The sequence below is a fragment of the Scyliorhinus canicula genome, chromosome 2, assembly GCF_902713615.1.
Source record: "Scyliorhinus canicula chromosome 2, sScyCan1.1, whole genome shotgun sequence".
In the NCBI taxonomy this organism is placed as follows: domain Eukaryota; kingdom Metazoa; phylum Chordata; class Chondrichthyes; order Carcharhiniformes; family Scyliorhinidae; genus Scyliorhinus; species Scyliorhinus canicula.
In genome coordinates, this window is record NC_052147.1 from 123,064,120 (window position 1) to 123,079,799 (window position 15,680).

The window sequence follows — 15,680 nt, forward strand, 5'->3', positions numbered from 1 at the left end:
CATGGGGCGAAGGAGTTTTACTCTTCCCCGCACGTGCACCGGGTGTTACTCCCGGGGATGGGGGGGGGGGGGGGTATATGAGCAAGGAGAGAAAGTGAGCAGGATGCTTGTGCACCAGCTGAGGAAGTAGGCAGCAGCAAGGGGAGTGTGAGAGACGATATCGGAACCGGAGGGGTGATTGGGGTTTTGTGGATTTTTTCCAGATATTGTATAATTCAGAGCCTCCGGTGGGGGATGGAGGGATGAGGTGGTTTTTGGGCGGGTTGACGTTCCTGAGGGTTGAGGAGGTGAAGGTGCGGGGTCTGGGCTCCCTGACTAGCTGAGGGAGGTAATGGATTGCGTGGGGCCGATGCAGGCAGGAAAGGGTCCGGATGGGTTCCCAGTCGAGTTCTACAAGAAGTTTGTGTTGGAGCCGGGGTCTCTGCTCGTGGAGATGTATAATGAGTTGATGGTAAGGGAGGAGCTTCCCCTCATACTGTCTTACGCTTCGATATCGCTCAGTCAAAAGATAGACAAGGATCTGGAGCAATGTGGTCCGTACCGCCCGATTTCCCTGTTGAATATCGAAGCAAAATTTTTGGTGAAGGTGCTGGTGGTGCGGATAGAGGATTGTGTTCTGGGGTTCATGGGCAAGGACCAGACGGGGTTTGTGAAAGGGTGGCAGTTATCAGTGAATATGCGCAGGTGGCTTAATGTTATAATGATACCCTCGGAGGGCTGGGAAATGGACGTGGTTGTGGCAATGGACACGGTGAATGTGTTTGACCAAATCGAGTGGGCGTATTTGTTCGAAGTGTTGGGGCGGTTTGGGCAGGGTACTGTGGATTGGATGCAGTTGTTGTATAAGCCTATGGCAAGTGTTTGGACGAACAAGGGCACTTCGAATTATTTTGGGTTGCACTGGGGAGCAAGGCAGGGGTGTTCCACTCTCTTCCCTGCTCTTTCCCCTGGCGATTGAGCTGCTGGCAATGTCGCTTATGGATTTGAGAGAGTGGAGGGGTATTTAGTGGGGAGGGGTAGGAGCATTGGGTTTCTTTGTTCGTGGATGATCGTATGTTGTATATTTTGGAGCCAGTCGGGAGCTTTGATAAGATCATGCTGATTTTGGGGAGTTTTGCTGCTTTTTGGGGTACAGACTTAACATGAAGAAAAGCGAGGTATTTCCAATTAATGCACAGGGACAGGGCAGCATGGTGGCACAGGGGTTAGCACAGCTGCCTTACGGCGCCGAGGTCCCAGGTTCAATCCAGGCTCTGGGTCACTGTCAGTGTGCAGTTTGGGTGGATTTCGCCCCCACAACCCAAAGATGTGCAGGGTAGGTGGATTGGCCACGCTAAATTGCCCCTTAATTGGAAAAAAATGAATTGGGTACTCTAAATTTATATTTAAAAAAATTAATGCACAGGGACAGGAGAGGAGGTTGGGGGAGTTGCTGCTTTGGTTGGTGAGGGCGAGCTTTTGCTATCTTGGGATACAGGTGGCGTGGAGTTGAGCCCAGTTAAACTTGGCGCAGCTGGTGGAGGGAATAAAGTTGGACTCTTTAAGAGGTATTGTTGGTGGGTCGGGTCCAGACGGTAAAGATGACGGTGTTGCCGAAAGTTTGTGTCTCAAAACTTCCCAATTTTTCTGCCCACTCCATGTTTTAGGAACGTTAATGGGTTGGGGGCGGGGGCTGTGTTTAGTTGCCGAACTACGACTGGGCAGAAAATATAATGGTACGGAAATGGGCGGTGGAGGAGCCGTTAGTTTGGGGGTGGTTGGTGGTGGCCTCGTATAAGGGGACCAGCCTGAGGGCATTGTTATTGGCGCCCCATCCGACCTCGCTGATCGCGAACTCTACAGGTCCGGTTGTGCTATCGGCACTGAGGATTTGGAACTAGTGTCAGCAGCACTTTGGATTGAAAGACATGTCTCTGTAATTTGCGATAATCATAGGTTTGCCCTGGCGTAATTGGATATGAGGTTCTAGGGGTGGTGGCAGGTGGGTTGGAATATTTTAGGAATTGACATCGGTGGTGGTGGGGGTTTGGGGTGAAACACTGGAAAAGGGGTGCGGGTCCCGGGGTGGCAGCGGAGTGAGTGGGAGATGTGCAGGGAGGGAGGAGTTTGTTTCCGCGGGTGGCTTTTGTACTTCTTGGTTATATATATATTGAGAATGCCTTTAATAAGAAGTTTTTCAACAAAAAATACACATAGCACGCACATGTTTCACACAGAAATATGTAGTTCAACTTTTCAATTATTGTAATCCAATGGTCCTGATAGTATATATTACTTAGAATAAAACAGGTGATTTGACTATTAGTGCCAGGGATCTATTTTTAATTTATTCAAAACGTTATGTCTGGCGTTTGCTTATGTTACACTCCAGGCATCACACTTAACTGCATATGCAAAACTATATTTAAAAAGTGGATAAAATTTACAAATTTCCCTCCTTGCCGGAATTAAACATTTTAGCAATTGGACTTTGTGGATTTAAATGGCCCTGTAGCAGAATAATACATTGTGCTTTAATGGTATGATGATAATGCTCTCCTTATGAAACTGATAAAAATAATTTTGCATGTATGTACTTGTTTGCAAATATAGGTATGTTTTAATTTGCATGTAGACCAAATAATATCTAGTACTACCGTCTGGTTTGTTTGCAATGTACTTTATAGGTACGGTCGTGTAAATTATGTGTTGGCGAGGAGGCTTGAGTTATTGCGTGAAGTAGGACGATTGCAAGAGAGCCTCGGCGTACCTGGAGATGTGTCATATACTTGTGAAACAGCCGGACATTTTTACCTGTATCAGGTAAGACATTTGCTTTGCAGTAAATTAACAATATCCAAGTTCAATGTTGGTAGGCGTGGGAACATTTGATCATTGTTCTCCGTTTGATTCCATTTAATATTAGCTACAATTACACACCTGAATTGAACCCGGGTCCCTGGCGCTACGAGGCAGCAGTGCTAACCATTGTGTCACCGTGCAATCCGTACAGATGTGAAGTATCCCTTCAACCCCTGAAAACTCATTCATTCTCATACATTGTAATCTAATATCATAAATCGGAACTTTTTATGTGTGAATTATAATAAATGGTCACTGGACAAATTCAAATTAACTGAAGAATTCTGTTTTTAATGTTTACATGCAAATTTATATTATAGAACATAGAACAGTACAGCACAGAACAGGCCCTTCGGCCCTCGATGTTGTGCCGAGCCATGATCACACTACTCAAACCCACGTAACCACCCTATACCCGTAACCCAACAACCCCCCCCCCCCCCCCTTAACCTTACTTTTTAGGACACTACAGGCAATTTAGCATGGCCAATCCACCTAACCCGCACATCTTTGGACTGTGGGAGGAAACCGGAGCACCCGGAGGAAACCCACGCACACACGGGGAGGACGTGCAGACTCCGCACAGACAGTGATCCAGCCGGGAATCGAACCTGGGACCCTGGAGCTGTGAAGCATTTATGCTAACCACCATGCTACCATTGATTCCTAACAAACTCTGGCAAATGAACTTTTATTGTATTAATATATTTCTCTTCTCCTGGGAAGTATCTCAATCATTACTGATGCTTTTCATATTTGTCCACTCTTCATGTGTAAGCCTAATCATTGGATATCAGGTTGGCAACCCATATATTTGCTTTGTAACCTGTGGTGGCAATGATACGTTCTATTTGGCTTTGCATGTCTTATTTTAAATGGTCTGTCTACAGAATACTTTTTTTCTCCTGAAAATACATTATTTTTAAACTGAAAATTATTGTATTTGGACTTGGTTGATTATTTTTCTGTAATTGCACCACGCCTAACATTGTACTTTTTGCATTACTATTTCATATTACAATAGAATCCCTGCAGTGCAGAAGGAGCCAATCGAGTCACCGATGCTCCAAAAGAGCACCCCACCTAGGCCCACTCCCCCACCCCATCCCATCCCTGTAACCCCACCTGACCTGCAAATCCTTGGACACTAAGCGACAATATTGTGGCCAATCCACCGACCTGCACATCTTTGGACTGTGGGAGGAAACCGGAGCATCTGGAGTAAACTCAGGGAGGAAGTGCAAACTCCGCACAGTCACTCAAGGCCAGAATTGAACCCAGGTCCCTGGCACTATGAGGCAGCAGTGCTAACCATTGTGTCACCGTGCAGTCCGCACATATGTGACCTATCCCTTCAATCCCTGAAAACTCATTCATTCTCATACATTGCAATCTAATATCATGAATCTGAACTTTTTGTGTGTGAATTATAATAAATGGTCACTGGACAAATTCAAATTAAATGAAGAATTCTGTTTTTAATGTTCACATGCAAATTTATATTGATTCCTAACAAACTCTGGCAAATGAACTTTTATTGTATTAATATATTTTTCTTCTGGGAAGTATCTCAATCATTACTGATGCTTTTTATATTTGACCACTCTTCATGTCTAAGCCTAATCATTGGATATCAGGTTGGCAACCCACAGAAAGCATCACATTTGAGCTTGGTTCTGTCCTCACTCGACCTCCATGGATGTGCCTTTTCAAGTTAGGATCTTATGGTAATAATGGAAATTAGGAAGGCACATCTTCCAGCTCAGTGAAACAGAGGTCATTTTTACTCCATTACAGCCATTGTCACCGAGATTGATTAGCTGAGCACAAACTGGCAATGTTCTGCTCATCTGAAGATGGCATGGGGCATTCTAAAGATGAAGGGTCATCATTCCTGTTTTGCAATGGACCTTATTCACTTCCAAGTTCTGTTACTGATTTTGCCTCTGCCAGTGACTTGGATATTGAAATATATGATTCCAAAGATTCAAGAAACATAATCAATGCAAAAGAATGTGTACTGAACAAAATAAAGGACCCTTTCTCTGCCCCGGCCTCCTTTCACCCCTCTCAAACTGATGTTAGACACAAAACAAAGTGCATCCTTTATGTCATTGCGGAATTAGCTCAATCATCCAGAATTACCCTTCTAGGTATTCTTAATATAGTTACTTACCAGCCTCAGTTACACACTGACCAACTGCATCATAATCTTAATAGCAACTTTACTAATTAATATTTAAATTATGAATTTTACTTGTGATATATGACACTAAATTATTATATATGGCCTATGGCTCATTTTTATTGTGACTTGAGTTACACAGAAGAACATCAGTGCATTTGTTTTCTTTTTTCATTCAGGTGATGTCACGCTGGGAAGAATATCTCAGTAAAGTAAAGGCCAAAAGTGGAAAGTCTGGTGATGTTACAACAGTGTCTGAGCATTTTCCATTCCACAAATACTTTGCAAATGCTCCCCAGCCTATTTTTAAAGGCCAGTCATACGAAGAAGATATGGAAATAGCTGAAGGTTGTTTCAGGCACATCAATAAAATATTTACGCAGCTAGAGGTAGGCTACACTTGTTAGGATAGCAAGATTTCTTGTGCTATTTTCAAACTGCTAAATAATAACAATTTATTGCTTAATTTATCACTAAATGTAAAACAATTAGAAAAATGGATTGTTTACTGTCTGCAATCTCAACTCCAGCATTAGTTACAGAACAGAGACCAGAAAGTTTGAAAAAAGTTTCTCTCACTTATAAAAATATGATTGGTCTCGTTTACTGTCTGACTCGTTGTTGTGATTATGGGTTATTGTTGGTTATTTCTTAAAAACGCCATAAATTACAGGCAAAACCATCTTTGCGGTCCGTTAAATCATGGCAATGCTCATGTTACATAGAACATACAGTGCAGAAGGAGACCATTCAGCCCATCGAGTCTGCACCGAGCCACTTAAGCCATCACTTCTACCGTATCCCGTAACCCAGTAACCCCTCCTAACCTTTTTTGGTCACCTAAGGGCAATTTATCATGGCCAATCCACCTAACCTGCACGCCTTTGGACTGTGGGAGGAAACCGGAGTACCCGGAGGAAACCCACGCAGACACGGGGAGAATGTGCAAACTCCGCACAGACAGTGGCCCAGCGGGAATCGAACCTGGGACCCTGGCGCTGTGAAGCCACAGTGCTATCCACTTGTGTTACCGGACTGCCCTACTGATGGATTATACTTAGTATGCTGAACGTGACATGCTATTCTGGATGATTATTAATTCCAAAAAGTTGTCAATCCTGAACAGATTATGGAAGCCTTCTATAAAGAGACTGCATTCACAATGGTGAAAGTGGGAAGAGAGGACAAACAGGCAGCATTATTTGTTTGGTGCTGAGTGCTGTTTTAAAACAATTACTTGGGATATATTTTTGAATTTAAACTGCTTTAAACAGTAAGACAGTACTAACCATTCGCAGATATAACCTTTTAAGGAGGGGTAGGGAAAGATAAAATGAGGAAGAATGCTCATTAATTTGAAAACGAATGCAGCTAGAAAAAGGAAAATATTTGCTGATGGTGATGCTGAGATCTTCCATGTATTAAGAAATAGAGAATGTGATGCCATTTTGGTGAGTGTACTGTTAACTACTCAATAGGGTGAAAATAGTTATCAAGGATGATATTTGTAGGCAGTTTTAAAGGATGTTGTACTTATGAGGAACTTCAACTATCCTAAAGTAACAAGATAAGATAGAGATTTCTGGTCATTTTCTGGACGCACCCGGTATTGTTTCTAGAACCAATATGCTGGCGGTCAATAGGAAAAGATGCTGTATTAGATTTGATTCTGAGTAGCAAAGCAGAACAAGTAAGCAGTGGGTTTGTGGGGCAATACTTAGGGAAGTTATAATGAAAGCCTGATCAGGTTCACATTGAGGAAAGAGAGGAATTAATGAGTATTGGACTAGGAATTGGCAAATTCTGTTGTAATTAATGGAGATGAAGCCTTGTGCTAAATGGGTGGGCATATGGCAGATTAAAAAACAGACCAGTGGAAGATATTCAAATGTGATATGGATTTAATATGTTCCTGTTCATACGTAAAGGGGATACATGAAAGAAAAAGTTCCATGAATGAAGAGAGAGAAAACGAATGTACATTTATAACGTGCCTTTTCATGAGGAATTCCAAAAACAGCCAATGGTTTACTTTAGAATTGCAGCCGGGGGGCAGCACGGTGGCACAGTGGTTAGCATTGCTGCTTACGGCGCTGAGGACCAGGGTTTGAATCCCTGCCCTGGGTCACTGTCTGTGTGGAGTTTGCACATTCTCCCCGTGCCTGCGTGGGTTTCGCCCCCACAACCCAAAGATGTGCAGGTTAGGTGGATTGGCCACACTAAATTGCCCCTTAATTGGAAAATTTAAAAAAAATAATTGGATACTCTAAATTTATTAAAAAAAAGAATTGCAACCGCTGTGCAGTTGGCAAACAAAGCAGCCAATCGGCACACAGCAAAATCCCACAAACATCAATTGACATGAATGGCCACATCATCGAGTTTGGTCTATTGCTTGAACGAAGAATGTTGAACATGACAACTCTAGTAATGCAACAGCATCATTAATATTTAGCTGGTCAAACAGCTGTTGGTTGAACATTTCATTCAAAGATGGCAGCTCCAACGATACAGCATTAAAGTGTCAAATGCTCCATAGCCCTAAGGAAACAGATTACTGAAAAGGACACTATTATACCTCTTATATGTGCGCAGAAGGAATGTGAGAAATATAAAATCTCCCTTACATTGGAAGATTAAAGGGTATGAAAGCAAACTTGTGGTCTACGCCTAGCAAAATAGCAAAAGCTGGTATAAGATCTTAAGTAAAAGGATAGGCATAGAAATTGTAAAGTGGAACGAAAGGACATCTCTTTCCTGATTTGGAATGGTAGAATTGCTCAAGTATATTGTATCAGTTTTTACAGAGGAATGTGGAAAAAGTCTGTCTTGCAGAAGGTTTGTAAGAACAGATTCAGAAATACATTTTCCAAACAGCACAGTACTAAGAAAATCAAAACAAAATATTGTGAATGCTGGAGATCTGAACTAAAAACCGAAAATGCTGGAAAAACTCAGCAGGTCTGGCAGCAGCTGTGGAGAGAGAAAATAATTAATACTTCAAGTCCAAAAGGACACTTATTCGAGACTGAGAAGGTTATTGTAACAGAAAATGCTTTATTACATGTGGCTATTGAGGCAAACTCCAAAACTTAATTTAAAGTGCATGGGTATCATAGAATCACTCGGCCCATCGAGTCTGCACCGACCCTCTGAAAGCGCAGCCTACCTAGGCCCACTTCCCTGCCTTACCCCACCTACACTTTGGACAAACTAAGGGGCAATTTAGCATGGCCAATCCGCCTAACCTGCACATCCTTCGACTGTGAGAGGAAACCGGAGCACCCAGAAGGAACCCATGTAAACACGGGGAGAACGTGCAAACTTCACACTGACAGTCACCCGAGATTGGAATTGAACCCGGGTTCCTGGTGCTGCGAGGCAGCAGTGCTAACCACTGTGCCACCCTATAAAAGCGTGAAATGGAAAAATATAAAATGGAATCTAGAAAAGCCAGGCAAATGGGATTGGAGTAGGTAATTTCAGCTGGGCTGTCTTCTGCTCTGATGATTGTAACCATTATCTGGGTTAAACATTTTGTGCTTCAAAGCTTCAAAAAAGGTTTAGTTTGCTTAATCTGGCCAAAATGTGCCATTGTCTGTCGTTTCTCGAAATTTGATATTATATAAGTCCATCCTGCTTTACTCTTTCCAGGAGAAACTAAATGAAGCTTGGGTAATCTCAATCTGTCTATTTAAATTTACACCCTTTTCAATTTTCAGCATGACCATACTTTCTATCATGATAGAAATTAATTTTCTCTACTGTTCTTGATAGTATCAAAAACTACAGAGTGTTGAACATAAGCCATTTCATTCATTATTATCTAGATAAGCTTCCAAGTCTGTAATCTTTTTTTTTACTATGTAGTCATAGTTCTGCTTCAGTACAGAAGCAGGGTCAAAGGCAAATATGTGTGCATTTGTTTTTTTTTAACTTTCTTTCTTGGTAATTTTTTCAGGAGTTTCGAGCCTTTGAACTGCTGCGCAGTGGCCTGGACAGGTCAAAATATTTATTGGTAAAAGAAGCAAAGATCATTGCCATGACATGTACCCATGCTGCTTTAAAACGACATGACCTAGTAGAGCTGGGGTTCAAGGTAAAAAGCAATTCAATCCTTTAATACAGTAATTCTTGGAAGAGACTCAAGTATTTCAGAACAGCTTAACTCCTGATGAATTGAAACTTGGTATGTTTCCAGCCTGGCCCTTTCTTTGTATAAAATAATTTGTGTACTTAAAAGAACAAAAGAGAAAACACTTGTCAAGTATATAGAAAAGATCTGCACTTTAGATTGGGTTTAAAAGTATTTTATTTAAGAACAGTTTTTATTTAAACACCAAACAAATTATGTAGTGGAAATTTTGCCTTTTAATCTGAAATGGTGAATTGGAAGTTCCAGTTGCCCTTCCTGGTCCTCATGTTAACTGATATTGTTACTGTTTTCTTTGCTGGGTACTGACCCCGTCCTACAATTTTGCAGCTATCGTCCCTCTCAAAAAATAAACCTTGATCCCTCCACCCTTGCAAACTATTGTCATATCTAGATCCTTACAAACTATTGCCATATCTCCAGCTCCTTTTCCTCTCTATAAATCTTGAATGTGGCGTCATCTTTCAAATCCTTGCCCATGTTTCAATCTCACCAATCTGTTTTCCACACCCTACCGCACTACCAAGTTACAAATGATATCCGTGTGACCATTCTTCCTTGATCTGTCTGATGCCTTTGACACATCTGATCACACCATCCTTTACCAAAGCCTCTGCACCATAATCCAGCTGCCAGCTGGCACTTCATGTGCCTGGTTACATTCTTACTCTCTAATCATAGCTAAAGGTATTACTTGGCAGTGGCATTTCTTTCTGCTGCCACATTCCTACCACGGGTATTTCCCAAGAAACCAACCCTCCTATTCCTCACCAACATGTTTCCCCTTTGCACCATCTGAAAACAAAATACCAGGCTTTAAGGCTATGTTATTCACACCCAGCTCTCCTACGCTATAACTGCTCTTGACCCCTCTGTGCTCTCTCAGTAGTCAGACTGCTTGTCCACTGTCTGATATTGGATGAGCGGAAATTTCCACCAATATTAAGAAGACCAATGCATTTGATGTCTGCCGTGGACTCCATTAGCTAGTCACTGACTTTATCCCGCACGCTGAAAACGTTCTGAGGCTAAACCAAACTCTTCACAATGTTGACACCATATTTGATCCCGAGACAACGTCCAACCATATATCCGCACTATCCCCTAGACTGATTATTTTCACCTCTGGAATGTCTATCTGTTCTGCCCTGCCTTAGCTCATCTGCTGCAGAAGTCCTCATCCACTTTCTTGGTGGAATCATATCTTCAACCCTCCATAAACGGATGGTCACCAAAAGCTCTGCTGACTCTCACAAACTAAGATTCTTATCCTTGTTTTCAAATCCATCAATGACTTTGCCCTTCCTTATCTCTGTAATCTCGTCCACCATCGCAACGTCCAAGGTATCTGCACTTCTCCAATTTTGGTATCCTGTGCTTCTCTTATTTTATTCACTGCAACTACCTTCAACTGACAAGGCCCTAAGCTGCAAATTCTCTCCGTAATCCTCTTTGCCTCACTTCCTCTCTTAGCCCCCTTCACTATGCCAGACTGGACATCAAATTTATCACAAAAAACTCGATGGGTCAAAGTTGTTATGTTTTAACTCCTGGAAGCATGTTATATTACCCTTGGTGGTAATTTGTCATTGTTCTTTGCCTTTGGATCCAGAATGGTCCGTTAAGTTGATGACAAAGAAACCACCAATCATTAGATTGAAACAAAACTAATTTATTGGATAACAATAAATTAAATGAAGTTCACAAATGGTACAGAGCTATGGTTAATAATAAAGTAATATTGAATCTGTCCAGCAGTAATCGATAATCTAGTAGTCACTAACAATATCCTTGTGTTAACTCTCTCTAATCTAATCTACTCCTCGTGCTGTTCTCAGGCTTTCTCCTTTGCTAACTCCCAGCATTCCCTGAGGTCTGATTTTATATGGAGAAATGGTGGTGCCCTCTAGTGTTTGAATTTCACAGAGATGTAATAATTAACCCATCACTAGCTTGCCTATATACATATCATAACTGTATGGTTAGCGCAGTTGCTTCACTGCGCCAGGGTCCCAGGTTCGATTCCCGGCTTGGGTCACTGTCTGTATGGAGTCTGCCCGTTCTTCTTGTGTCTGCGTGGGATTCCTCTGGGTGCTCTGGTTTCCTCCCACAGTCCAAAGCTGTGCAGGTTAGGTGGATTGACCATGATAAATTGCCCTTAGTGTCCAAAAAGGTTAGGTGGGGTTACAGGGATAAGGTGGAGCTAGGGCGCTCTTTCCAAGAGCCAGTGCAGACTCGGTGGGCCCCACCTCCACTGTAAATTCTATGTAAATATCCCTTTTTTGTAACGTTTCTTTTCTATTTACAAAGGAAAAAATACATGATGTGTATATTGTTGTGGGCCAGGGTATAGAGAACCCCAAAGTGTATCATGGAGTTCATCTGACCCACAACTTTTAATAGATTGTGGTATGGGGAGCACATGGCCCCCTCTACAGGTGTGGTACAGCAGAAATGGAAAAGTATTTTTTAAAGCAAAACAATGTTTATTCTATGAACTCAAGTTAACCTTTTAAAAACATACAGTGAACATCTTAGCAGCCATCAATTCAAAACCCCCAAATAATACAACACTAAGTAATCCTTAAGCTGTCCTTTTAACATCCATAAGACTTAAAAAAAAAAATTTAAAACAGAAGCACATCAGGTTAAAGTCAGTACTGAGAGCAGTTATGAGTTTTAAATCACCAAAGGATCGATTTACAGTCTATAAAGTACAAAGAGAGAGACTCGTACACCTTTGGCTGTGACTGCAGCTATCCAGCTCTAAAAATGAAACTAAAACACACCCTGCAGCAAACAGACTAAAACGAAAGTAAAAAGCTAGCAGACAGCCCAGCTCCACCCACGCTCTGACATCACTGATAAACACCCATTTCTTAAAGGTACATTTCTTAAAGGTACTCTCACATGAAAATATAACTTTTAACATGTAGTGAAAATCAATAACGAAAAAGTTCAACAAGTACAATTCACAAATTGAGACTGTCCTTAGTCTTCCCTCGTGGTGTGTTGAAGTACCAACAAGTCATCATCAGGTGTTCGACTGATTGAACCACTTTTGTTGTCTGACCTGGTCTTTTTTCTGTGCTTATGGTATTGAATTTGTATGTCATTTGCTTTAATAACTGGTTTGCTTTTAATTTGTTGGCATGACATTTTGTCTGAACAATGTCCTGTTCTTCCTGCCATTGTTTTGGACTGTTTGTACTGTTCAGTTGTCCTTCAGTTTCACAGTTGTACCATTGTGTACAGTTCGTTGTTTCGTAGTTTCTGTTTTTGTGCTCAATAACTGTTCCGTCTGACAATTGTTTGAGTCATTTTCAAATTTTTTAGTATCAGTGTCCTTTGTATTATCTGATGTTGCATTGAGCGCTATGATTTGAGGTTCATGTGAATGATTTGATGTATCGTTGATCTTAGTGACATCTGTCATTTCTGGTTGATCTGATGTATGTTTGATTTCTTGGTGCTCCTGTTATGGAGTGAACTTCTCCAAGATGTAATTTTCTTGTAGGTTGTTTAGAATAGATGTTGTCTCAATTGATTCATTTATTGTTTTACTTTGATTGTCATGTTCTTTTGTACAGTTCAGTTGAGATCTGTCAGTCTCGCTGTTGTCTTGCACATCTTGTATGCTAATTGTGATCACGTTGTCACTATTCGCAAAGACAGTGGGTAGACATTCATAGTCGTCCTTTAGTTGATCAAATAAACTGGATAGACCTTCATAGTCTTCTTGTTGATCAAATAAGCTAGAGAGACCTTCATAGTCTTCATGCATTATTCTCTCTTTGGAGCCTTTCATTGCTTCCATTCTGGAGTCTGTCATTGCGCTCTCTGTGGAGTCTTTCATCGCTTTCTCCGTGGAGTCTTTCATCACACTCTCCGTGGAGTCTTTCATCGCTCTCTCTGTGGAGTCTTTCATCGCTCTCTGTGTGGAGTCGTTCAGTGCTCTCTGTGTGGAGTCGTTCAGTGCTCTCTCTGTGCAGTCGTTCAATGCTCTCTGTGCAGTCGTTCAGTGCTCTCTGGATTTGTTCAGTGCTTTCTGTGTGGACTCTTTTTCTTCTTGTTCATTTGACAGGTTACTGTCAGACATAGCAACCATCTTCCATAGGGCAGCACGGTAGCACAAGTGGATAGTACTGTGGCTTCACAGCACCAGGGTCCCAGGTTCAATTCCCCGCTGGGTCACTGTCTGTGCGGAGTCTGCACGTTCTCCCCGTGTGCGTGGGTTTCCTCCGAGCACTCCAGTTTCCTCCCACAGTTCAAAGACGTGTAGGTTAGGTGGATTGGCCAAGAAAAATTGCCCTTAGTGATCAAAAAGGTTAGGGAGTGTTATTGGGTTACCGGGATAGGGTGGAAGTGAGGGCTTAAGTGGGTTGGTGCAGACTTGATGGGCCGAATGGCCTCCTTCTGCACTGTATGTTCTATGTTTATTCCATCAGGCATTGGATTCATGAGATTCATGAGTAGAGTGGTATTGAGCTTTTCATGCTAATAGCATGATCATCAAATCCGAATATTTCAGCGATGTTTGAGTAGTATTCTTCAATGTAGAATTCATTTTCTTCAGTTTTAGATTTGTTGTAATTTTCTTCATGCTGCAAGCATTTTGTTCCATGGTGCTGCAAAAGTTTTCTCAGCTTTTTTGTTTAAATTTAGGCAATGTTCTGCAAGTTTTGTGCCTTTAAAACTTTTTTTTAAATTTTCGGGCAGTTTCCCTTTAAGTGGGCATGTCAAATGTTCTGATGTCATGATGTTCGTGACGTCATGCATTATCTGCGATTGCGCATGCGCAAATCGATCATCCAGAGTGCATTCTCTTTTCAACTATGCATGTGCAGCTTCTCGCGCATGCGCGTAACGGTATTTTTCCAGTTTGCATCTTTTTAATGGTCAGAATCCGAAGCGTACGGTTTTTTTGTGTGCACTTGGGCACATTCATCTTTTTAAGCGTGATTCATTTTCAACTGCGCCATAGCTTCACTTTGACGATTAACCAGTTTGGCACATCTATTTTTAGATTGTTTCCTCGCATTGCACATTGCACACATTTTAATCGAATCTAGAGGAGACACTTTTTGTTTCTCTTGCAGTCTTTTGCGGAGATTTTCATTATTTTCAAAATAATAATCAAATTGTTTAACTACCAGTTCAAAGTTTTTTTTTCAGTATCATTCCCAAAATAGAATGTGTTATGTATTTCTATGGCCTGTTGCCCAGCCATTACTAAAAATAGAGCCATTTTTCACTCATCTCTGGCAGTTTCTAGATTGGAGGATGAGAGATTCAAGTTGAAACTCTTGTTTAAACACTTGCCAGTTAACATTGAGTTTGCTGTTGATCTGGAGTCGTTGTGGAGCATGAGCTTTCTCCATCAGTCCTGGATTCTTCGATGTCTCGCAGTAACAGATCTGTTCTTCAAAATTCGAGTTGCGTGTTAGTTTTTGACTAAGTCCTTACTAAACTGTCTAACTAGCTTCAGCAGTCACTCTGGTACGTTAAAATTTAAAGCTGTCTACTCCTTGACAACAGTAATCAATAATCTAGTAGTCACTAACAATATCCTTGTGTTAACTCTCTCTAATCAAATCTACTCCTCGTGCTATTCTCAGGCTTTCTCCTTTGCTAATTCCCAGCATTCCCTGAGGTCTGATTTATATGCAGAGAAATAGTGGTGCCCTCTAGTGTTTGATTTACACAGAGATGTAATAATTAACTCTTCACTAGCTTGCCTATATACGTATCATTACAAAATCACCCGTGAAATTTCAGCCTTTGCAAAACCAGCAACATTCCAAACTGTTCATGCCACAATATCTGACTAACAATGACCTGAGTAGTTTAATAACTATGTAACTCCTGTTATTGTATGATCTAAAGTCTAGGATTGTGAATTTATAGCATCAGATTCAGTACTGTAAAAATCATTATTGTTCCAACACACTGTGTGTACTCTAGAAACTGTAGCTGTTGTGAATATTCATTACACCATACTTAGTGCTAGACTAAGTATTGAAACATAGAATCGTAGAAAATATTGTAAAATGACACAAACTTGTATTTATGTTTGTTTTTTTTATGTACCAAGAATAAAGAATATTGCTAACACCAAAAACTGATTTTGTTGGCCGTTCTGACAAACTAAACTCTCTTTCTTGTTTACTAACAAAATCAATGTAATATTTCATGCTTCCAAGAAATTATTCATGTCAGAGGCTGAGTCGCACAGTGCATTCACACTTTCACCTGAGAGGTGATTTGATTCTAGATCAACAAGATGACTGTGTCTTTCTGCATTGGTAACAAGGGTACATAAAATTTGGTTAGGCAGTTTCAAAGAATTATGAAAATTGCTACAGAGAATTAAACCATTTGATCCATGTGACCAATGCTATAGTTGTAACTGGAGCCATCAAATCTAATTTCCCGTAATTTCACCAATATAGTTTAATACTGTTTTTACGTTGTCCTATTTCAATGATGCATAGTGTTTGT

The 15,680-nt window shown here is 41.1% G+C and overlaps 1 protein-coding gene across 3 annotated transcripts in view; it reads left to right on the plus strand.

Annotated features, from left to right (window-relative positions):
• The window catches only part of aqr (aquarius intron-binding spliceosomal factor), a 125,476-nt gene that overhangs the window by 99,422 nt on the left and 10,374 nt on the right, over positions 1–15,680 (plus strand). For all 3 annotated transcript variants that reach the window (XM_038786030.1, XM_038786014.1, XM_038786022.1), the window contains exons 26-28: positions 2,667–2,802; positions 5,206–5,415; positions 8,988–9,125. In XM_038786030.1, the coding sequence (XP_038641958.1) occupies positions 2,667–2,802; positions 5,206–5,415; positions 8,988–9,125 (484 nt within the window). The remainder of the gene's footprint in view (positions 1–2,666; positions 2,803–5,205; positions 5,416–8,987; positions 9,126–15,680) is intronic.